This window comes from Hylobates moloch, unplaced genomic scaffold (genome assembly GCF_009828535.3).
Source record: "Hylobates moloch isolate HMO894 unplaced genomic scaffold, HMol_V3 SCAFFOLD_16, whole genome shotgun sequence".
In the NCBI taxonomy this organism is placed as follows: Eukaryota; Metazoa; Chordata; class Mammalia; order Primates; family Hylobatidae; genus Hylobates; species Hylobates moloch.
This window is the reverse complement of record NW_026652291.1, coordinates 48,939,975-48,965,743: the sequence shown is the minus strand read 5'-3', so window position 1 is coordinate 48,965,743 and position 25,769 is coordinate 48,939,975. Positions and strand designations below refer to the sequence as shown.

At 36.8% G+C, this 25,769-nt stretch overlaps 1 protein-coding gene across 3 annotated transcripts in view; it reads left to right on the top strand.

Annotated features, from left to right (window-relative positions):
* The first annotated feature begins 8,270 nt into the window (after nucleotides 1-8,270).
* The window catches only part of TMEM260 (transmembrane protein 260), a 70,976-nt gene continuing 53,477 nt past the window's right edge, over nucleotides 8,271-25,769 (top strand). For 2 of the 3 annotated variants that reach the window (XR_004252657.2, XM_032179650.2), the window contains exons 1-3: nucleotides 8,289-8,547; nucleotides 13,629-13,660; nucleotides 14,390-14,541. Coding sequence is in view for 2 of the 3 variants with exons in the window: in XM_032179650.2 (XP_032035541.1) it covers nucleotides 8,388-8,547; nucleotides 13,629-13,660; nucleotides 14,390-14,541 (344 nt within the window). In the remaining variant the exon portion in view is untranslated. Of the gene's footprint in view, nucleotides 8,548-13,628; nucleotides 13,661-14,389; nucleotides 14,542-25,769 lie in introns of all 3 variants that reach the window. The other variant, XM_032179649.2, reaches the window with a different exon arrangement.

Below are 25,769 nucleotides of genomic sequence, written 5' to 3'. Positions count from 1 at the left end.
TGGCCAACATGGTGAAACCCCGTCTCTACTAAAAACACAAAAATTAGCCAGGTGTGGTGGGGGCACTTGTAACCCCAGCTACTCAGGAGGCTGAGACAGGAGAATCACTTGAACCCAAGAGGCGGAGGTTGCAGTGAGCCAAGATGGCACCACTGCACTACAGCCTGGGTGACAAAGCGAGACTCTCTCTCTCAAAAAAAAAAACAAAAAAAAAACATTATTTATTGACTCTCCAGTGCCAGAGTTCATTGCCACTATCCTCACCTTCACTCCTAATTTTCATAGTTGTTATTTTAACTTACTAATTGTTTACTTTTGTGCCTTTAAATAATATTTCTTTTTATGTGATATCTTAGAGTTTTGTTTAAAAAAATGGGTTTACTAAAACTGTGAAGATTACTGACAAATATCAGACTATAAAACTGAATTTTTTGTGTTTGTTTTTGTTTTTTTGGCCAAAGATCTGAACAGAATCATAAAGTTTACGTCTGAAAAGTAAATTGGTTTTAGGAGAGAGTTCAGTACTTGATTACATTAGATTACCACAAGGAATTTTGAAAGAAAATTTACTTTCATGCTGAAATATACTTTCCTTGAGTAGAAAACACTTCCACATAATCACTTATATTAAATGGCACTAAAAAGATGCAGGAAAATTCGTGAGTTATTTCATGTCAACTCAGGGTAATATTCTGGTTAGTATTCATTACAGGCCAGGCATGGTGGCTCATGTCTGTAATCCCAGCCCTTTGGGAGGCTAAGGCGAGTGGATTGCTTGAGTTCAGGAGTTTAAGACCAGCCGGGGCAACATGGCGAAATTCTGTCTCTACAAAAAAAATACAAAATGTAGCTGGGTGTGGCGGCACGTGTCTGTAGTCCCAGCTACTGGGGAGGCTGAGGTGGGAGGATCACTTAAGCCTGGGGAGGCCGAGGTTGCAGTGAGCCATGATCACGCACGCCACCACATTCCAACCTGGGCGACAGAGCAAAGATCCTGTTTAAAAAAAAAAAAAAAAAAAAAGGTATTCATTACAATACTGTCCGTTAGATAACTCCAGAATCTTCCTTCCTAGCTATTTTGAAAAATATGTGATATATAGAAACGTGCATAAAGCATTTTTAAATGGTTTAAAGAATAATTATAAAGAATACACCCATGTGACCACCACCCAAATCAAGAACAGAAATATTGACAGTCTGTCGAAGCCCATATGTACCCCTCTCCAATCATAGCTCCCGCTTACCTGCAGAGATTAACCCAACACCTGCAATCTTGATTTTATTTTCTTTATAGTTTTAAACCCTATGGAGGTATATATAGAGAGATATATGATATAGTATACAATTTTTCAATGTATACCTATTGTTTAGATATACATTGTGCATATATAGCATATATGATATTATATATACACAATGCATATCTAAACAATATAGTTTGGTTTCACTATGGCTCACACCTGTAATCCCAGCACTTTGGGAGGCCGAGGCAGGTGGATCACCTGAGGTCAGGAGTTCAAGAGAAGCCTGGCTAACATGGTGAAACTCTGTCTGTACTAAAAATACAAAAATTAGCTGAGTGTTGTGGCACACACCTGTAATCCCAGCTACGTGGGAGGCTGAGGCAGGAGAATCACTTAAACCCAGGAGATGGAGGTTGCAGTGAGCCGAGACCATGCCACTGCACTCCAGCCTGGGGAACAAGAGTGAAACCTCCATCTCAAAAATAAATAAATAAACAAATAAGTAAATAAACAACTAGAATCATTCCACATGTGTTCTATCATAACTTGTTCCTTTTGCCCAATATTTTGTTTGTGAGAATCACCCAGATTTTTCCATGGTAGCTAGCTATAGTTTGTTCATTCTCTTTGTTGTATACTATTTTATTGTATGAACATAAGAGGATTTATTTCTCTATTCTGCCGTTGATAGATGTTTGAGGCTGTTCCTGTATGGGGGCTATTATGAACAACACTGCTGTGGACATGCTGTATGTGTCTCCTGGTTTCTCTAGGTATAAAACTGGAGTGGAATTACTGAGTGGCAGACTCTAAACACCTTTGACTGTACTAGAAATGTCTGTTTTCCAAGTGGTTGGAAGTGGTTTCCAAGTGGTTATGCTCCTGGTAACATTTCTATTGTTCCAAACACTTGCCAACATCATATATAGTTAGACTTTAATTTTTGCAAACCTAGTAGGTGTGTAGTATCTCATTGTGGTTTTCATTTGTATTTCTCTGATTACTAGTAAAGTTAAAGATGTATACAAATATTTACTTACAGTTAATTCTAGGTCAAATTATATGAATATCTTTACAAATTTTTGATACACATAGATAAATTGACCTCTAAAATATTATACCAAATTCCCTTATCACCAATCCCCCATATCTATTAAATACCTTTGACAATTGTAAAGGTGGAAATGGCATTCGTTTATTTTTATTTCAAATTCCTTTGGTTACTAATACATTTGTATGTTTAAAATTACTATTCTGAGGCATTTGACAGGGATATTTGTATCCCTTGTATTTTCTTATTGTAGATGGATTACTGGTTGGTATTCTAGGCATCTAATTTCTAGTCTAAAGTTTCTAACCTTAAATTTCACTGATAATAGAAATATTAAGACATTGACTTTATATCAAGTGGGGTTTGGGGGAATTAGACATCTAAATTGTAATTTGTAGGTGAATTTCAGTGCATTAATGTCTGTGAAGCTACTCTGAATGCTCAGAAAGAATAAAACAGAGGAATGACTTTTGCTTTCAGAAAGATGAAATAGGTATATTTTTTGAATACTTCTTGCTAAGTACAACTAAACACCCTGGACATTATATATAAAGCAAAGATAATGAGACTTCAAAATGTGAAGAAAAAAAGGCAGTTGAGGCAGGAGCTCTGAAATCTGAAGAACAGCAGAGTGGTGAGGTCTCTGGACTTCTTTTTCTCTCTTATATCACAGATTGGTTGCTAAAGAAGCTAGCAACCCAGAGATGCCAATGGGCCCAGACAAAAAAAAAAAAAAAAGCCCCAACAAAAATCCTCATCCCCCTAGCTAAAAGAACAAGAAAGGGGCAAGACAGATACATTTAGAAAACAATCACTGTACTGTAGGCAAAACCAAAGAATAAACCATGAGGAAGGCTGAGTGGGCAGCCTAGACTTCTACCCTCTTCAGGTGCCTCCACATACCACCAGGGTCATGTCAAAGAAGGTAAAGGAAGAAGCCAGAACTTTCATTCTGGTTGGGTGGTAATGAGATCCCTCTTCTCCACAGTGGCAGTGGAGACCACGTGGGGATCTTAGACTTCCACCCCTGCCCAGAAAGAATGAGGTCCCCCTCTCCCTCCCTTCTGGGGTAGTATCAGAGGGAGCCTAGTGCGAGTCAGGACTTTCACCACTGTCCAAGGAAAAGGAGGCCATCTCCCTACCCCCATAACCATGTGGTGCTAGTGGAAACCACAAGTGGAATAGTGACGAGGCACTCCTTCACCTCGCAGCAGGGAGGCAGCAGTAGAGGCCCAGCGGGTAGGTGGAATGTCCACCTCTGCTCAGCAATAATGAGGAGCCACCTCCTTTGTTTCAACAGAAGCTAGATGCTGGCCGTAAATCCCAGGAAGACTCCCAGAGCCAAATTTAGGGTACCATAGGGCCACGGATCTATGTGTTTACTTTCCGTCAATTTGATGTTCTGTATCTAATTGAGTGTTCCCTGGCCTTTGTGATGTTCTTTGAATGTGTCAACTTGGCTTGGCTACATTCCTCAGTTTTTCAATCAAACACGGATCTTGGTGTTGCTGTGATGGTATTTTGTAGACATGACTACAGTTCATAATCAGTTGACTTTTTCTTTTTTTTCTCCAAGCAGAGTCTTGCTCTGTCACCCAGGCTGGAGTGCAGTGGCACAATCGTGGCTTACTGAAGCCTCTGCCTCCCAGGTTCAAGCAATTCTCGTGCCTCAGCCTCCTGAGGAGCTGGAATTACAGGTATACGCCACCACACCTGGCTTTTTTTTTTTTTTTTTTTTTTTGTATTTTTAGTATTGATGGGGTTTTGCCATGTTGGCCTGGCTGGTCTTGAACTCCTGGCCTCAAGTGATTCTCCCACCTCAGCCTCCCGAAGTGCTGGGTTTACAGGCATGAGCCACCACACCCGGCCTCAGTTGTCTTCAAAACCGTGAGATTAGCATAGTTAATCTGCTAGGCCTGATTCAATCAGTGGAAAGGCCTTAAGAGCAGGGATATGGGTCCCCGATGAAGACAAACTTCCACCTGTGGACAACAGCTTTCTGCCATGCCCAAGAGTTCCAGTCTTCCCTTCCTAATGGCCTGTGCTATGGGCTTCAGAGTTACTTAGCCAGCCCTCACAATTACATAAGACAATTCCTTGCAACAAATTGTATCATACATAGGTCTCCTACTAGTTCTGTTTCTCTGGATGAATCCCACATTATTTACATATTTTTCTGCTTTATGGTTTGTATTATAGTGGCTAACTCTAAGCCATCCTAGAATGATGTAGAGCATAAACAATAAATCAATACTCCTTGTATGTCCTTTTGGTCTGCCTCAGGATCAAGTCCAACCATCGCTTGTTTACACATCATGTGTAAAGAGAGACATCATGAGGTCTTTCTCTTTATCTCTAACATTTTCTATCTTCAACCCTTCTCTTCTGTCCTCCTCGGTTCCATCCTCTCCAATAATCTGTACATCTTTACTTCATCACTATCTCTCTCCAAATACTCCCTTGAGTTACAAACAAAACAAGACATTCAAAAATCTTCATTTGACACTTCGATCCCTGTGAATTTTCATGCTATTTCTCTCTTTCCCTTCACTGCCAAACTTTTTGCAAATGTATTCTATTTTCATGTCTTCCATTTGCTCACTTCTTAGCCCTCTAGTACCTTGTTTCCATATATACTACTCTACTGAAGCTGACCTCTTGAACTTTCAAGGTTCAAATACCTCCAGGTCTCCAAATCCAACCATGCAGAGCCTGCTAGTTGCCCATCAGTATCCATTCTCCCCTTCTTCCTTTGTAATAGAATTCTAGGCAAACTGTCCAGCTGAAAAGTCCATTTCGCAGCATCCTTTGCCCCTAGGAATGACCTGTTATTCGATTTTGACCAATTAGATGTAGCAAGATTGTGGAACAGCACGGAAGGGCCTGTTTGAGCGTTCTTTTTTAAAAAAGCTGGAGCAGGCCTTTCTCTTCCCATTCTTTCTTTTTCTTCCTCAAGAACAGATGTAATGTCTGGAGCATTAGCAGCCACCTTGGATCAGTAGATGACCTTGAGAATGTAAGCTGAGTGGGATGGTGCAGAAAGATATGAGGACTTCAGCTTTGTCCCTAGTGGAATCAGGGAGTTGCCAAGCCAGTGTTAGATTGACTTCCTCCAGACTTCTGACTTCTTTTATATAGGAGAATGATTGTTTTAATGTTTAAGACACTGTAGCAGGATCTGTCACTAGTAGCTAAATGCAATCCCTAACGGATATACCAATGATCTCTGATTATTCATGTATTCATTTATTACATAAATATTTGTTTAGCACCCATTTTGTGCCAGGCATCATTTTAAATATGGTAGAAATTAGACAAAGTCCATCAGGTTTGACAGGCTATTTAGACATAGAAATGGAGAGGTCGGGGGCAGTTGGGTTTTTTAAAATAATCGGTCGTTAGAAAAGAGAAGCAGAGGAGGTATAATTTTGAGATATATTGCCCAATAGTTGCCCTTTAAAGCTTCAATATGATCATCTCGGGAAAGAAGACAGAAAGAGAGAAAAGTCTAGAACAGCCCAGGAATACTCCAGCATTTGGAGGACTGACGGAAGCAGAGCCAGGGCAGGGAGGCCATTGATAAAAGGAAAACCAAAGAGTGTGCTATCAATGAAGGCCAGAAAAGAAAATACTTCCAGGGAGGAAGGAATAGTCAGATGCTTACTGAGAGGTAGAGTCAGACACAAACAGAGAACTGGAAGTTCTTAATCTTCAAAGGAAAACAACCATGAAGCTAATGAAGCTTAGGCCTCACAGTTCCTCTCTAGCCCAGGTGTCTTCCAATATCTTGTGCCTAATTCTGTATCTGCAGTTTTGTATCAGTTTGCTTACAGATAATTCTCCAAGTTTTATACACTTGAGCTTCACAAAATCTAGACGTGCCTCTCTTCATTGTCCTTTACCTCTCTGTAACATCCTGACCACATGTACTTCATCGACTTTTCTTTAGCTTCTGGTGGTGCCTCATTCTCTTACACTGTTCTCTCCCCTTCTCCAGCCATTCCCTAAATGAGAATATGGGCTGACATTAGACCTCAACCTTGTTCTCTCTACACTATCCCCTTATCAAGTTAGTCATTTATATCATCCTTACATGAGCAACTCCTAAATTTGTACTTCCAGCACTGATCTCTACCTCCCAAACATGGACAAAGAATTATTCCCCTCCAAAATAAAAAATTTTAAATAAAACTCATCAGCAAAAGTGAAATGCATAAAAAGGAAAAGAAGTATATGCTTGACCCAGTCAAGGTTACTCATTGGCATGTTCTTTCAGCAAAGACAGCCTATCTTAACTATCAACAAAAACTAAGGCAGCCTATCTTAGTTATCTATTGCTGATAACTTACAAATTACCCTGCATTTATCAACTTAAAACAACATTTATTATCTCGCAGTTTCTGTAGGACAGCAGTCTGGATGAGGCTTAGTTAGGTCCTCTGCTTCAGGGTCATCCACAGGCTGCAATCCAAGTCTTGACAGGAGTTATAGTTATCTCAAGGCTTATGTGGGGGAAGGACTCTCTTCTTAGCTCCCTCATATGGTGTTGCCTAGATTCAGTTCCTCTAAGGTTGTTGGACTGAGGGTCTCAGTTCCTTGCCAGCTGTTGGCTAGAGGCAGCTCTCAGTATCTTCCCATGTGGACCTTTCCACAGGGCAGCCTACACCATGGTAGGTGGCTTCATCAGAGAGAACAAGTGAGAGGACAAGAGGGAGTGCCAGCAAGATGAAAGTTAGTCTTTCATAACCTAATCTTGAAAGTGACATCCATCACTTTTGCCTTATTGTATTGATAGAAGCCAATCCTTAGGTTAAGCTCACACACAAGGGGAGCAGCTTATACAGGAAGTGAGTGAGGAGGCAGGGATATCTGGGAAGCCATTTTAGAAGCACTCTACCACACAGCCCCTCTCCTCCAGGAACTCACAGTACAGCTGAGAAATTACCTGGAAAAGGCTGGAAATTGTATAAGTACTTGGAAAAGACTAAGGTATGCTGGCCCCATGACCGTCAAGGTAGGTATACGTTACTCTATAGTTTAGTCGCTGTGTCCCTATCAAATTGCGTGTAACACATTTGAGATTGTCACTGGTTTTCAGTGTGTCTTTGAGATACATTCCATGGGGGTTGCTCTCCTCCCCTCCCACTCCAGGATAATTGCTTTAATAATAAAACATAAGCTTAAAAAGCTTAACTGCGCTGTTATGTGGTTGTCCTATTAACAGCCCCGATTCTTTTTTTGCGTTACAGCTTATTGTAAAATATGGTGATTCAATTTCATTTTCCACTTTGTTGTGTTGAAAGCTCCAGCAAAACACTCCTCTTCATTAAACTAGGAGACACCTTTATCATGGTTTGAGTTATCTGCATGAATACAGGAACTCAAATTTCCCGACTCATCTACAGAGTTTTCATTATGCTATGGAATGAAAAAAAAAAAGACGCACTAGCATATTCTAATCTCTCTAAAAATTACTCAGTGATTTAATAAGTAGCACACAGACTTATTGTAATTAGTCATAGTAACGTAGTAAATCGTAATAAATACATAATTGCGATTAATGTATTTATTGGCTTACTTTGCACATACGGTAAATACACCACCCTTTGTTTTAGCACAGGTAGGGGCTCCTGGCTGATCCTGGCCCTTTTGTGCAGTTCCACCCCGCGCCGTAGGGGGCAGGAGCAGCCCTTCCTCGCTCGCGGTTTTCGACGCTGCTTTGGTCTCTGTCAGACCCAACCAAGTCAGTATAAAAGGGGGGAATAGCCATGGAGACGGTAGGCCTGTGGCCGGGCTTGCTTTTTAAAGGGAAAGCTCTCCCGATGATTAGGAACCTTAAATCACATTATAAGTAGGTGAACGCCAATGCATGGTGCACTGCGGGAAAACTCCCAGGGCCTGGCTCAAGGGAGGCCTGGCATTTTCTCCTCCCCGCGCTCAGGAGGAGAAAGGTGCGGTCCAACCCGCGGAGGCTCGACCCGGAAGCCGCCGTGGCAGCCGCACAAGCTGCGCTCGTCTCTCGGCTGGGGAGCTCCGTGTCGCACCGGGTTCTTGAGCCGGCCGTGTCCTCCTCCCTCGGTCGCCACTGGCCCATGAGTCCCCATGGCGACGGCAGGGGCCAGGCCCGGGGACGGGCAGTCCGAGTGGGGCTGCGGCGCTCCGGGGGCATCCGCGGCGGCATGGCCGTGTTCGCCGCCGTGGCCGCAGTGTTCACCCTCACCCTGCCCCCCTCGGTACCGGGGGGAGACTCCGGTAAAGTACTCGCAGGGTTGCCCCTTCTGTCCCTCTCCCCTGGTCCCAGAACAGGCAGGGTCTGTGTCTGGCCCCTGCTCTTGGCATTCGGTCTGGTCAGCTCTGGGCCTCCATCCACCTGCCTTTGCACAGCGCACTGTTGTGTGTTCCAGAGCCCACTTCTGTTTCCATCCCTGTCTTTGGTTTCTTAGTTCTCAGGCTTTCGAGATGGGGCTTATTGTTGGTTTCGCTTGGTGGAGCTTATCGACCACTCCACTTCCCCAGATCTTTTTTCCTGGTCCTGAGTATTTACTTTCAGTCTTTTTTAGTCCACAGATTTAGTCACCGAGTCCATACTATGTTTCAAACAAAAGAACAGTAGTGGCGAACAGATAATTGCGAGTGTTCCCAGTGCGGTTAGACAATACACAAGTTAATGAATAAACAGCATATTAACTGGTGATAAGTTATGGAGACAGTAGGAGGGAAATATGATTAAGAGTGGGGGTAAGTAGTGGGTCCTTCCGAATGGCTATTCAGGAGAGACCTCTGAAGAGGTGTTGTTTTAGTTGAAACCTGAATATTGAGAAGGAACTAGCCATGCGGAATAGTTGCAGGAGAACTCTTAAAAAGGTGGAAGCCAGGTGTGGCTGTTTCTGTGAAAAAGAAAAGCATGACTCATTGGCCCTTTAAATCACACTAACTGTTTTCTATTTGATGCAAGAAACAAGATCCATGTTTTGTTTTTGGATTCAATAATGCCATATCATGGCCAGTAATTTTGTCAGAATAGTGCTGTAATTTCAGGTGGTGAACCTATGGACTGAAGAAGCAGCTTTTGCTGCACGACCAGTGATCCCCAAATTGAACAGCTTAAACAGTAAACGTTTATCGTCTCCCGTTTCTGTAAATCAGGAATCTGGGTGCCGTTTAAGCTAGATACCCGTACTCAGAACAAGGTTGCTGTCATGGTGTGCGATGGGGCTGCGGTCTTCTCAAGGCTCAATTTGGGGAGAAACGCAATCTAGTTCTTTGCTATGTGGGTCTCCATAAGTTAACTGACTTCTGTCAAGAAAAAGACGAAAAGTAGAGGTTAAGGGGACATATTCTGAAGTCAATATACTTGGGGTCTTTTCCTGATTACTCTGTGTGACTTTGGGCATAGCTTAGCCTTAGTTTTCTCATTCATAAAAGGAAAATAATAATTGCACCTACTTTTAAGGGTAGCTGGGAGGGTTAAATCTGACACCTCTGTCATTTTGTAACCTAATACTGTAAGTGATATACCACTTCTCCATTTTATTCCTGGAACTTCGTCAGTAAACCCAACCCATATTCAAGGGGGAAGGATTACACAGGTGAGAATATCAGGAGTTGTATTCGTGGGGATCATATTTAGGGCTGCCTACCACATTGAAGATCCTTGATGTTCCATCTTCAGATTGTTAGCTTTCTTCTTTCAGGTCCTGTTGCACAAGTAGGGATAGTGTTTCATTCGTGTAGTAGGGAGTTTCTGTACCATGTTACCAAGATTGGTATTTCATAATGGAAGTAACTTTATAGTTGTGAGAGTTTTGGTACTGAAGAGTATTATTCAGAGGTAAAGTCGTTCTGTTACTTGTAAAAAAAAAAAAAAAAAAGATTGACAGTTACTTATGGTTGGTTGAGTTTGAAGGATGGGAGTGAGATTTATAATAACTGACGTTTGTTGGGCACTTTCTGTGTGCCAGGCACCGTTCCAAGTGCTTTATATGGGTTGTTGTTTTAACCCTCCCAGCTACCCTTAAAAGTAGGTGCAATTATTATTTTCCTTTTATAAATGAGAAAACTAAGGCTAAGCTATGCCCAAAGTCACACAGAGTAATCAGGAAAAGAACCCAAGTATATTGACTTCAGAATATGCCCCCTTAACCTCTACTTTTCGTCAAAACATTTCATGAAATTCTTTTCTAAATCCACCGTCACATATGTGGTGATATTTAAAATCTATTTAAAATCATGATTATTGCCTTGCCTTTATTAATACTGTATTTTATTTTTTCCCAAAAGAATAAAGTTGTGTATTCACCTTGAGTTACCAAACTTTAGGTGCTTTAATTTTGTTTGGTTTGATGTTAAATAGTGGTTGCTTCTAATATTTTTATGTTCATTTTTGGGAATGATAAACTTTTCCAAGTATATGCCAATGTGGAAAATTTGCTTTATCGTATATTTGATAATTGTGTTTACGTGTTGAATGTACTATTCTTGAATGTTTATGAATTATATTTTCATCAATAAACAGAACACATCTCAAAGCCAATATAAAGCATGTATTCTTCTTCCTGATAAGTCTTATATTTTACTCCATAGATTCATCACATTGTGTGGTCTTGCCAAAATTATTCTTTGTACCACTTGGCACACATAGTTCATATATGGGCAGGGTGCTCGTGGTGCTTTTCGGGGAGGGGGTAGGAATCTGGCCTTCACTAAATTAGTTTGTATGTGAGTTTGTTTCAAAGATACTGTCTTTAACAGATGTGATGTGTGACAATCTAGTCTAATTAATATTGAGAAGTATGATATAAAGGGAGCTGATTTTTGTAAAGGTTAAGCATCTGCTGACAACTCTGGGCTTGCCATTAGTTTGTATTGCAGACAATAAAGCTGTGGTTCTCAGGCTGGAACGTACTTCAGAATTACCTGGGAAACTTGAGCCCTCAGTGCCAGTGGGTCTTAGTAGATGATGGAATTTGGAGGTATGGGCAAGGAATCTTCATTTTTAAAAAGCTGATTAATTCTGATGCAGGTAGACACAACTCTGAGGAACCTTTCGTGTAAAGGGTTGGGAGAAAGCCAAGACTCGGGAAGCTCGCGGTTTTTTTACTATTCACTTCCTCTGCTCTTTATCACAATCAATTTAAGAGTAGTATTTCCCTTTAGATCTTTATCAAGGTTACATTTAGAGGCTTTGAATGGGGACATCTTTTCTATTTCGAGTTTAGTTTAACATTTGATAAGAATTGATGAAAGTTTGTCACATTCTAGATTTATCTTTATAGCAGCAGAACTCTGGCAAATAATAACAGCACACTGACTTTTCCACGGTAAAAATAAGTTAGAGAAAAATAGGTTATTTTTCTTAATGTTAAATGTAATTCTGAATACATTTTAAATGGAGGAGAATGAATAGTGACCTTTGAAATTTTGAACTTATGGTGGCTTCGTCACAAAAAGATTACAAGAACAAAAAACTTGAAAATAGTTTGGAGCTAAAGACTTAAGAGCTAATCCATTATGGAGTAAACTACAAAATCATATCCTTTACAGTAGTTAACAAAGGGAACAGTTCTTTGAGACATCGTGAGACCATAAACTATTTAAAAAGAAGCATTTAGGATATAAATTGTGCTGGTTTCTAAGGTGCTCTTGAATATCTCTTCACAAAAGTCCTTAAGTAATTGACTAAATCTGTCTTCAGGTGCCCTTATAAGGCTTCCATGATGCAGTCACCTAAGACTGGGGTGTCTTAGTAGCAAGGATGACAATGTGATGTCTTTTTGTTAAGCTCTGTGTGTATGGCTTGAATTGATGCTTGCTTTGTGTGTGGCCAGAGGGGAGAGGTGGTGGTATCCTGGCAGGATCGTGAAATGGATAGGATAATGTTTTTAAACTTAGTGGGAGAGAGAAATGAAAACCAACCAGAATATAAGCCCATCTAAAGTGCTAAATAGACTCAAGCAGGTTCTATGGAGGAGGAAGAAGTGATTAATTCTGATGGGGAGGCTGGGGAAGCAGGTGTCTAAGAAAAGGTTACCGAGAAGGTGGCAATTGAACTTAGCCTTGAAGGATTTCAGGGGAGAATGCTAGGGAAAATACTCCAGGGTGAGAAAAAGTGCGAAGAGGTGCAAAAGAGGAGCAATCCAGAGAAACAGTGGGTAATCAGATTTGACTGGAGGGAACATAGGTTTCATGGATATAAGCCTAGAAAAGGGACCTTGAAACCATAGAAAGCTTGAACATCATGCTGAGGAATCTGAACTTCATTCAGTAAGCAGAGAGCAGCCATTGAGAAGTTTTAGACTAGGGATGCAATCCAGCCTTTTGTGTGTGTGTGTGTATGTGTGTGTGTGTGTGTGTGTGTGTGTGTTTGTTTAGGGGCATGGGGCAAGGCAGGTGTTGATTATACGTGATTTCAGTATGAAGATGAATTGAAGTAGGATTGGTCAAGTCTATTGCCATAGTCCAGGCCAGAGAGAGTAAAGGTCTAAATTGTAGCTGGGACAGAAATTAAAAGCAGAGTATTGCTATCTATGAAAGGATAGGAAATGGACAGTAGTACATTTCCTAATAGATACTAGTAACTTTCATGAGTCATTCATCAATATTGATTCCTTACATTGTACAGTATTACAATGTACAGGGATGAGTCAGAAATAGTCCCTGTGCTCTGAGTACGTAAAAGGTTAACAAATAGGCATCAAATTACTGCATCATAATTTTAGAAATAGTCACTAATGGTGAGGAACTATAAAGGACTGTGTAAGGAATATTATTTAATGGTTTGAAAAAATGTCTTACAGTGGACCTTGCCAAAATAACCTGGAGTTAATAAACACTTGGAAATCATTGAAAGATATCCAGTGCAATTAATGTGGAGAAGATATCCAAATGCCAGTTTTAGGGTAGTATGGGACATTTATGGAGTGTCCAAACCTCAGATGTGTGCACATTTTACCTTACCATAAGGTTGCATCTTTATAGACTTTCGTGCTAATTTCTTGAGGGATAATAAAGCATATTACACTAATGCTCCAACAGTATTTGTATATTTGCAAGTGGATACAACTTTCAAGAGGGAAAACAAGCATTTTTTAAAGACCAGAATTTACCTATATTTCCACTGACCACTTCTTAAAGACTATCAAAGATAGTTTGTTCAATAAGACCTAAGGGAGAAAATATTCTTAGACTATTTCATGCTGTTAAATCTCTACAGATTTACAGTTTTATCCAGTCAAATTAATGCAAAACCCCAATGCAAGCATTTGGATTTTGAAAACTTTGGAGGAGTGTCATTCTCTAATAGTAATTATTGGTTTTACATTATTTTTTCACAGGGGAACTGATCACAGCCGCACATGAGCTTGCAGTAAGTATTAGTTTTATTGTTTAATCAATGCTCTCATTAACAGTTTTAGGAATTAAGAAAGTTTAATTAAGCATGGAGTAAAGTAGATTAATTTATTTTCAAACCCCAGTTTTTAGTAACTTATAAGTACAGTACGTGACAATTTACTTTAAGTTTTAAATCCAATTAAACTAAATTATAAAGCAAAGCCTTTACTATATATACAGTAGCTGCCTTATTATCACCCCAAATTTTGTATAAGCTGTGGAGAATAAAATAAATCGGGTTAACAGTTTTAATAAGTTTATTATTTAATAAACTTTATTATGGTGCATGATCCCTTTAGGCAAGACCTTAACGACTGTCAGCATGGTGGTAATCCGATAGCAGTGTGGTCTTTCAACTTTCTAACCAATACGATATTTCAGAACCTGCTTTTTTTCAATAGCCTTTTAAATGACCCTAATGTACTGTGAACCCAGAGAACAAACTGCTTAAGAACTGACAATGAAATATGTCACCCTTTCTCTGGGTGACGCACCATGTGATAGACGCTGCCAAATCCACTAAAGAAAATATTTATTTGTATCGCCTCAAGAGGATTACAATAGAAAACCACTATTCAAACATTTAGTCATTGGTGCCTAATCTTTATAGTTGCCTGAGAAAAGGGCTACTTTTCAATTAAGGCCTGTGTGACTCTTCCTTTCCTAGATGAAAACCTTCAAACTGTTGCTAATTTTTCCGTAGGTTGCGCATCCTCCTGGCTATCCGTTGTTCACGCTGGTGGCTAAACTGGCAATTATACTGTTTCCTTTTGGTTCAATTGCCTACCGCGTCAATCTTCTCTGTGGCTTATTTGGAGCAGTAGCTGCATCATTACTTTTTTTCACTGTTTTCAGGTAAAGTAGTTGATTAGTTAAAATTAATTTTGAGCAGTTGGAGATGTAGATTTCTTATGGCTCAAGTACATACGTTAAAAAAATCTTTTGTTGCTTGGTTTCCCTAACACATGTGATTTTACTTTCTTAATTTATAATAATTTCATATGCATTCGACCCCTCAAATGATTACACAGTTGGTTTTGTTTCATACAATGGAGTGAAGGTGTCACCAGTTCATTATCACAGTTCTCTGATTAGGCAGAACTAATGAGGTTTGTCATTTTATGAAGATGCAGATGGGCCACTTTAATTCAAGAATATGAGGTTCATCTTTTGGTAAATGGTAAATATCATGTAATTACTCACAGTATTGCTGATGGGCAGCTGCCAATCAGGTCCAGGGCTGATATCTAATTATATTGTATTCTAAATATGACCATGTTGTATACTTTTTGAAATAAGAATATTAACTAAGGAAATCAATTTGGGATGTGGTTTTAGTAAGGTTTCACTCTGTTGCATTATGGCTGTAGGAAAGGTAGGCAAATTAGATCCCATGTAATTCATTGATAGAAGACTTTCTTAGTTTGGAAGGCTACCCTGCTTTTAAAACATTGGTCATTAGTTTAGAATGCTGGTAACCCATTTGTCTTTGATGTTTCTGTCTCCTTCATTCTTAACTCAGTGCATCCTATACCTAAGAGGATTATAGTGAAAAATACAAATTACACTTTCTGCAAAAGGAAAAACCAAATTAAAACACTTCTTCTAAAAACTTTTGCATGTCTTATTATGAAACAAATGATTTCTGTAGGTAAATATAATTTGAATGGGTATAATTTCAAATGTCATTTTTGGAGACCAATATTTTTATTTGTGTTAAAGTCATAATACTGCCCTTTAGCTAAATTCAAAATTGTTTCTTAACTATTTATAGAAAGATAAGAGTTAGTATAACTATAACTCTGAAGTTTACTTTTGATCTGTATGTGAAAAAACTTTCAGATTCAAGTATTATAACTGTTGATCTTTTCCCAAATTGTTATATTATTAAATTTGTTATTTTAGTCTTTATGAAATATTTAAAATAATGTTTCTGCTTAGATTCATTAGTACTATTAATATTTTTCTTTTTCTCAATGGTTAGGATAATTTTTATTAGAATTGTTCCTTCTGAGTCTTTTGTAATTAAGAATCTGTCAGTATTTCCACTGAGAGAAAAAGTGTTTTTTGTTTTTAAATATCTAGGTTGAACGGGAACTTCCTTGTTCTGTATTGAATGAGTACATTATTAATTTTCACAAGATACTTTAGAACAAAAACATTTAAAGAAGACTAATATATTCATTTTGATAGTCTGTATTTTAGATCATTTATGTAACATATACATATATTTAAATGTTATGTAGCTATAAATAGCTCTTTGTGCAAGTAAAGGGATTCATTTTCTAAAACTTTTCCATGTTTTTCAACATTAATTGTTGATGCCATTCCATATGAGAACCACTAAAAATCATAAATAAAAATCTTAAAAATTTACAGAATCTGGATAGCTCTGGACAGTACTTTTCTTTAAAAATAGCTTTTATTAATTACTATGATTGATTATAATGGGTTTAGACTAGCATGCTAGCCTATAACGCTTTTCTTTTAATATACATGGCTAATGATGTATTTTATACTTGCTGACATGTGCTTTAAATTCAGTCTCTTAATATGACTAAATTAGGTATTTGAGTGGTTTTAATAATATAGTATGTGCTTTGGAAAAGTTGCTTTCTTTCAGAAAAGGGATCTAACTATTATCTCTTACATAATTTTAATATGAAAATACTTCATTATTTTGAATACAAATAATTGACAAGGTACACGTCCTTTGGGAATAACCTAGTTCAAGTGGCAAATCTGTTTTGTCAAACAATAGACACCCTTCAAAAAGGAGAAGCCATCTCTATGGTAATAGGACTAACAGTAGCCTATTGATTGAGTGGAAGAAGACATTATACAATGTCAGCTGGCTTGTTACAATTTCATTTGTTGTATGACCTGAACTTAACCTTTAAAACCTTTCTTCTGTGAATATAAACCCAACAGCAGGACACAGTTTTTGTACAACCATTACAGTGATGGCTTTTTTCCTGTCCCAGTGTACAGTAAATGTGTTTCTTTGCAGGTTGACTCCCTTATCAGAATTTGTTTAGGAGACATTTCACTACTTTATTCATTTACAAACCAAATCATCATTCCGTTTTGTTGTTGAATATTGAAGGGTTTTGATCCAGGAAACAGTTTTATTCTTTCTTTCCCCCATCACTTAAGAGACCATTACTGTACATGTAGGATTAGTGCTGACTGGTGTGCAGTAAATTAATTCTTTTAACAGGTTTAGGTTTTTTTCAGGTAATTGTTCACATAGCATTCACTATATTTAGCTCTTGGGGTGGACATAAAGACCTTCTGTACCTTTTAAACAAAGATTTTATTTCAAAAGCAAATTTATGTTTAAATGTGTTGATGTAAAAAGCTCCATTTTTTTCAGTAAACATGACTTAGATTGAAAGAGCACTTTATTCGTTGTTTCCAATTACTATGTAATTTTTGCTTTTCTTGCATCTTTTTCATGCTTTTAAAAGCTGTAAGATGTCATTAACACTGCATTTTTTGTCAGTCTTTCCTAATGGTTGGCAAGAACTCATTAATATTTGCTTTGCTCTAATGTAGAAAGCATATGAGTAAAACAGCACATTGAAAGCCGTATGTGTCACTGTAGTTTATTGAATTAAAAATAGTAAGATTGTGGCAGTTGTTTCTGTAAGTATTTATTTGTGTATTGTCCCCTTAAGGAGTATTTTTAAGCCTCCATTATGTTAGGGGAGTTTAATCTAGTACATCTCATTTATATGAAATAGTATTCATTTTATTAATGTGTACATCTGTGTTTCTAAGGCTGTAATATAGTTAGTGATTTCTGGGAACTGGGGTTTTCTTTTTTAAGGCTATTAAAGTAAATGATTTTTAGATTTAGTAGCATAATATTTAAAATGCCCTATTCTATTTGAAATTCACAAATCCTATTAATATAAAATTTTAAAGTTATAGGTAATATAAATCATTAACATGAACACCATTTAACATTATTTAATGCTTGAATTTCAAAATCATTTTCTAGGAAGTGTCAAACTAGGTCTTATTTACTGAATAAAGAAGGAGTACTGAAGTCACTATCATTAAACATCTATATTCTCATCCTTCATATGTTCCGGTATCACTAAAAGAGAAGGGAGCATGTTGATAGCATTGTATAAAAATTCTTTACCTCAGGGAAGATTTACATTGCTTATGATATCAGTGGAGGGTATATGTTGTGTCATTTATTTTGGTAGTTACAGTGCAGGGGATGTATTCTCAACAGGCCTGAGAGTCAGCCTATCCTTTTCAAACTATGACCGGCCAAATGGAACTATAGAATTCATTCCACAATATTTGTTGAAGACTCATGTGAATTGAAAGTAAAGCTCTTATTTTTTATAATCAAAATTCAGTGCTTATTTTAAAGAAAGTAATACAAAGTTACTAACCATTAAATAGGCAGTTTTTCAAATATTTTTTCTAAAAGGTGTAGTTTCATGAAACTCACATAAAAATACTTCCTAACATCATTAATATTGTGCAGTAAGACATCAGATCTCTTAATGTCAAGTAGATTACCTAGAATATGGGAATATTAATAATATTAAAGGTATATTGAAACTTTGCTTACTACAAAGAACGTACGATCAATTTCAGTAATCCTTAAATACCTTCTGGCAGATTGTTTTGTGCCAGTATTTAACTCATGGATTTTATAATTTTATAACTTATATATTTTTGAACATTGTGTTGCTGCTAAAAATTAATTTGATTAAATTTTAGAAAGCGAAGACTTGATTCTGAGCACTGTGTCTGCTATTCTTATAGCTTCAGCTAAGATTCCATTCAATAAAGAATAGAAAATTAAAATACCATACCTTAGAGAATGCAGAATCTCCTGCTTAAGGGACATTTGGATTTTCCAGCTCAAAGAGTATTTTAGATTATTGCCATAGAGAATAATGTGAAGCTCTTCCTAATTTCAGAAGTAACTATGCATGAGTAACAAATAGTTACCAAGTTTTTGTAGTTGAAGAAGAATGGAAAGTACTGGAGCATTAATTTCCATTCAGGAGAATATCTGTCTTGATCCTTGGTTAATTGATCATATATTTCTCTCATACTTGTATTAAAATTGCATTGACTTAGACTGCTTAAGCATATTAAGAGCTTGGTTCATTTGCATTTTCTTATAAGTAGAGGGACATATTAGGCTCAAATAGCAGCGCTTCATTTTGAAAGAAAAAAAAAGCAGGGCAAAAACTCTTTTTTAAGACTGTAGAGTCTTTTCTGACAGCTAGTCAGAGTTAGAATTAGTTCAAGGAAATGTTAATAATGCACTGCCTGGCCTAATCCCTTTGATATCACCAGGTATCCTCCTGTTCATGGGTTAATTGCTTTAAAAGCGAAGGCAATATTCTGAGCGGTGGGCCGCTTCACCTTTTCACAGCTGTTACCATTGAGTGACAACTAAATCCCATGTGTAAGATGAGGAAGAGCTCAATCTCCAATTGGGAGAAAATTTATGTAAACCACAATCCCTTCAGAATGTGCGGAAGTCATAGACTTTCTTGATTTACTCTGCTTTTCCCAGAAAGCTCTATTGTTCACTTTCCTAAGTCCCATCAACCCTTTGTAGCAGAATATCACAGCAGCAGCAGATAGCTTGAAATATATAAATGCTATCATAGCTCTGATTAATAGCAGTGCTTATGAGTCAAGTCTGATAACAGTGCAGCTCTCCACTCAATTTCAGATACTGCTAATGGAATCTGTCTTCTCCAATTGTAATATGAGAAGGCCTAATTTGCCATGGAGCTTGGAGCTGTCACCAGTAGGGGATTGTGGGGTCAGATGGGAGCTGCCAGGTTTTTGCCCTGCAGCTTGTATCTCTCACTTTGAATAGAGCAGCCCCCTGCCTGCCAGTTAGCTGATAGGCCGCCGTGGGGTTTATGCCACTATATACAATAGGAAAGGGCTACATAGGCTGACTTTATAATTGTGAAGCTAGCTCATATTTCCATAGCTACTGTGCTGCATAATTTCTAATAAGTGGTTTTAACAAATGTCAGATTATGAAAAGTTTCCTCAATTACAAAAACTTATGAAACATTTAAATTGCTAAATCTGTTTCCTGCCGAGATTTTGCCACTGGAACTAGTCATCAGTTATTATGGTTGTAATAATAAGCGCATGTATTTCTTTAAATTACAAATAAAATTATAGATCATAACTCATATAGATTTGGTGCTTTTCAAAGCCATAAAAATAGAAAGTAGCCTTAATGAATTGAGATATTAAGATATACTTCATAACTTTGCATAAGACTACTCAATATTAGATCTCTATTGTTTATTAAGTTGGTTAGTATTGCTGAGGAAAGTAGTTTAATACCTCATTTTGTTGACTTTAGTTATTTGGATGTTTTACATTGACTTCCTATACTTTTAGTATCTTAACATTGTAAAAATTACACAGCATCTTCTAAGTCTTCAGTTAAAAAGGACTTTGCGTGATGATATGCCTTGGCTGGTGCCTTTGAGAATACTCTGACGGAATATCCTTTTAACCAATTTCAGTCTTGCTACTGAATGCAAAATACATTTCGAAGATTGAGTAACAAACTGATCTTGAGGTTTTATATGTTTTTATACATTTTAAACAAAATTGACTAAAATATGTAATTGGGGAGTTATTTTAAACCAGGCTGTACCATTGTGCAAGTTACTTGGCATACTGTGAAAACTTAGTAAAACGTGAATTAAATTGCATTTATAAATTGTGTTATAAAGTTCCTATAAAGCCTAGTTGAATGTTTTCTTCCACATATTCAGGAATAAGTTGATGGAGTATAATAAAATGAATTGTTTTAAACTTTAAGTAGCTTTATGATTTAATAGCTAATGCACAACTCTTAATTCTAATGGAAATTGTGTGATTACATTTTATTTATGGGAGCTATTCCTAACCTTACTCCCTGCATTTTAGTTGTGCTTTTTTCCTTTTTGAAAGCTTTAAATTTTTTACTCTAATTTTATGTAGTGGTTTTGAATCAGGAATAATACTTTATACTTTCCCTTTTAGAGTACTGGTGGTGAATATTTATATAGCTGAAAATTCTGAGTAAAACTGTTCTCCTTGTGATCAAACCTCATGAAGTAGAACTAACCTTAGTAAGTTTTTATCTGGAATGACAGTAAATTTTTCTAAAATGTGGAAGAAAGGACTTATTTGCAAATTCATTAAAGACGGAAATATTTTAAGTTTTTTTAGGTTCAGTGATGATGGCTTCACAGATGTACCTTTTATATCATGTCCTAAATTATTGATTTATGTTCTTAAGTCTAAACTTGACAATGAAAAGATTTATATTCTACTGCTCTCTCAGTGGCCTCATTATAATTTTCCCACAGAGTACCTGGCACATGTTAGATACCCAGAACATATTTGTTGAAAGAATGTTGAGTGAGCTGCCACCAAAAGAAGGAGGCTTAGCAGGACTTAGGTTTTCAGTAACTTAGCTCCCTAGTTTGACCATTCTGCAGGTAGACTGGAGAGAGAAATACATTGTGTTGATTATATGAATGAGCCTGAAGGGAACTTTTATGTCGTTTTCATGAATAAGACCCAGAAAGATAAGAACGTGGAAGGATAAGGGTGGTAGATTTGCTGTTCATTTTATCCTCCTTACCATACCTCTTCCCTGTAGTCAGCTGCACTATTTTAGTTGTCACTATGAATTGACACTAATAGTAATTTATTAAACAGTAACGTTCAGATGCTGCACTGTGGCCTGCCCAGTCAAATTCCACCTCAAGTAGGAATTCTCAGTACATTCAGTATAGACAGTAGGGCAGTGTACCTTCCGTGTTGGGTTCTTTGCATGCAAGTAACACTGAAGACAAATACATTCATGAATTTTATGAGGCATGCCAAATGTGTGTTCGGAAAGAATTTCAGGTTTCTGTTATTTGCCTTTTGATTAAGGGTTAGACAAACATGTGACTACACATGAAAGTCAAATACTGTGTAGCGGAAAGAAAAATATACCTTATCAATAGCAAACCTGTGTCAATGGTGTAAATTGTAACCTCGTGATTTATCCATTGTGTCAACAGATGAATAGTATTCCATCAGTGAGAAAACTACTATGCAATCAGTACCTTTCTTAGGAATCTTATCTAGGTCTCATGAATTTTGTGGACCAAAAAAAGAAGACAGTTATGTTTTAAGCAGAGAATTCTGATGCTCACATTTGATGCTTAATAGCATCACATCATCTTTACTCCAGTGGAGAATTTCTGTCATTTGCATGATCTGGGTGAGATTTTAAACACTTGACTGTCCTTCCCATACTGTCATACTCTTGGTGTGTCTTTTTTGTTGACTAAACACTGTGCTCTCCTGGAATGTGAACTACATGGTTTTATTGTTAACCTAAGTAAAAAGCAATCAGGAGGATTTATCTACTTCAAATATACTGTAAAGTATATTTTTTATATAAAGTATAAAATTATTTATATAAAACAAAATGTACTTCAATGACTTTTGGATTTAATATTTTGAATAATCTGTATCAGTGCTTTCACCCATTATTATGAGATCTTAGAATTAAGTTTACCTCTCTAACAGTGTTAAAACTTGATTTTGATTATTGGTATTGACAAGTGAGTATCTTTTATAATACAAGGGTTGTGTTATTAAAATTATCATAGTGGTGGTGTTTGAAGATTGTGATCTTTTCCTCATATGACCTAATATGATTTTTATCTTTCTATAAGTCAGATTAGATGACTAAAATATGTATTTCATTTGAAGGAATACCTCATTTGACCTTGCTCTATTGGGGCTCTGTAAGAATTAGATTGAGAATGGAAAACATTTTTTCTCATATCTAATTTATCATAAAGTGTTCTCAAGTTAAAATAGAAAATAGTTTAAACTATTAGCCATATATTTGTGAGTTCTGGTGAAAAGAGTTCTCATTTATTCACAACCTCATTTGAATTTCTCTTTTGCTTTTAGTTTGGTTGAAGTAATAATCAATTTCAGTGGGAAAAAAATGGCTTTTCACTTTAATGGGCTAATTTTAAGATTCTACTTTAGCATGTTATTAACTCCTTAGTTGCTTTTTTAAAATAATAAGCATATTTGCCCAAAAGAATAAAATGGAAATTGAAAATAGGTCTCCTGGATTGCCAAGTGAAAACAATCATATTTTTGATTATATCATTTTTATTTGAAAAAAATCATCAGACTTACTCTATGGGTAGATGACAATTGTCTGTCTTATTTTGGGTGTAGTTTTATTTACAGTTCATCTACACTTTAGACTTTATGGATTATACAAGATAGCTTGTTTTGTGAGCTCAGATTAACAATCTCATTTAAATCTCCTATTTAAATAATGTCAGGTTGGACATTCCTTCCATTTATTTTTAAAAGAAAGATTACTTAAGTCAGAAATTTGGACTACCAATTCATTTAATAGTATTGTATACAAAAGATTTATGAATAATGTTTTGCTCTACTTATATAATTTAACTCTGCCAAAAAAATTTAAAATACATGTTGTAGCCTTTCCAGGGGAAACATTTTTATAGAGTATGTCTCCTGATTAGAGTTATTCCCAAAAAGAGATTGCAACTAACTTGTCTGATCACTCACTCACAGGTTCCCTTCATTGATAGCGATGATAATTGGCCAGGATCATGAGACAATAAAGGCCCCAGTAATGAAAAAGGATAGTGGATTAATTGGAAGCTCTAGGAATTCTGTAAACTCATAGGAATATGGCTTTCTTTTAAACTCATAATAAACAGATGATAAAAGTGCTTCTCAGTACTCTCTCTTAGCAAGTGTGAGACTAGATATGCCTTCAGATATATTTGTTGTTATGATTTTTGTAGCATCACAACCTCATTTGAATTTCTGCACAGGTAAAAAAGTCTTCTGCACATTTGACTTTCTTTTTCTAGCTCCAATATGTAGTGTCTTATTGATATGGAGGGTTCATTGTTGTTTGGCTCAATAAAATATAAAATGGGAAATTTGATGTGTTTGTTTGAAATTTCACAAAAGTTTGAGAAAATTTCTTTACAAATCAATGTGTAAAAGGCAATATGAGTAACTGTGAACCTATATTTTATTTTATTTTCTTTTTTGGAGTCAAGGGTGTCACTCTGTCACCTCAACCTCCTGGGCTCAAGCCATCCTCCCGCTTCAGCCTCCCACATAGCTGGGACTACAGGCATATGCACCATGGCCAGCTAATTTTTATTCATTTTTATTTTTTAGTAGAGATGAAATCTCACTAAGTTGCCCAGGCTGGTTATGAACCCCCAAGCACAAGCGATCCTCTGCCTCAGCCTTGCAAAGTGCTGGGATTACAGGGATGAGCCACCACGCCCAATCTGTATTTTATTATTCTCTTTGAAATATTTATTTTATAGACAAGGAATAAAGTAATATGAAAATAGAAAGTTTTTGAAAGGAAATTATTACTTCTATACCCTTGCCAAAAGAATATTTAAACACTCGAATTAAGGTACAGAATGATAAAATAATATTCCTTAGTTTCTGGAAGATCTATCCATACAAACATCATTTTATTTAAGAAAAAAAATCAGTGTAACAAGTTTAAAATGAATTCTTTAATTTTTCCCTTAATAGCATTTGTTACCAAGACACCATTTATATAATAGTAAAAGACAGTGATAATAAAGGACATGGCTCTTAAATAAAATTTACCCCAAGACCAAAACATCTTTTGTCTTAATTTTTTGCAGTTTAAAAAAATATTTATTTCCAAATAATGGCATAAGTAATTTTATCAAGCATTATTTGAAAATGTTTGGACTTACATTGAGGTCATTAGGAACCACTGCTACTTGGAGGGCATTAAAAACTAAAAGTATGTCTTAATATATATATGGGAAACAATTAGTTTTTCAAAAAATCAAGTAGTTTTTCTAGGGACACATACACATATATATGTGAATGCATACATACATGTATTGAGATATATTTTTAATTAAAAAATATATCAGGCCGGGCACGGTGGCTCACGCCTGTAATCCCAGCACTTTGGGAGGCCGAGGCGGGCGGATCACCTGAGGTCAGGAGTTCGAGACTAGGCTCAACATGGAGAAACTCCGTCTCTACTAAAAATACAAAATTAGCCGGGTGTGGTGGTGCATGCCTGTAATCCCAGCTACTCGGGAGGTTGAGGCAGGAGAATTGCTTGAACCTGAGAGGCAGAGGTTGCAGTGAGCTGAGATCGCGCCATTGCACTCCAGCCTGGGCAACAAGAGCGAAACTCTATATATATATATATATATATATGTATACCAATATGCTGACAGGTTATCCAGTATTATCAATAGTCCAAAAATAATTTTTTGACTTTGTAATACATTATATAGAGGATTTTAAGTTCTTAAAATCTGGTTTCTTTATAGTGTTTTGATTAGGTTACGGTTAAAAATTTATATTCCTCAGGGTCTTTTTTTTTTATAAATATAGAAAGATCTATTTCATACCTATTCATTGCGTTTAATTGGATGAGAACCTAGAGAAGGGGCAAGTATACTAGTCTTAGAGAAAATATTTCAGGGAATACTTGCAAAAGACGATGCTTATACAGAGTTGTAAACAGTTACGTGGGAGTTAGCAAAGTGAAGGCAAAACAGTGTTCCACATACAGGTTAAACATCCCTAATTAAAAAATCTGAAATCCAGAATGTTCCAAAATCTGAAACTTTTTGAATACTGACATGATGCCCAAAGGAAGTGCTCATTGGAGCATATTGGATTTCAGATTTTCTGATTAGAAATGTTTAACTGATATGTGTTCTTAAGATATTCCAAAATCTGAAAAAATCCAAAATTTGAAACACTTCTGGTCCCAGGCTTTTCAGATAAGGGATCCTCAACCTGTATAGAGAACCTCATTTGCAAAGAAACCCCAAAGTGGAGAAACAGCTTTTAAGTATAGGGACTTGCAAGTCATTTAGTGTTGATGAAACATAAAGTTTGATGTGCTATGTTAAAAGACCAGATTATGAAAGGTTTTTTATGTCAGATGAGGGGCTTATATTATATCATTAAAGGAGAGG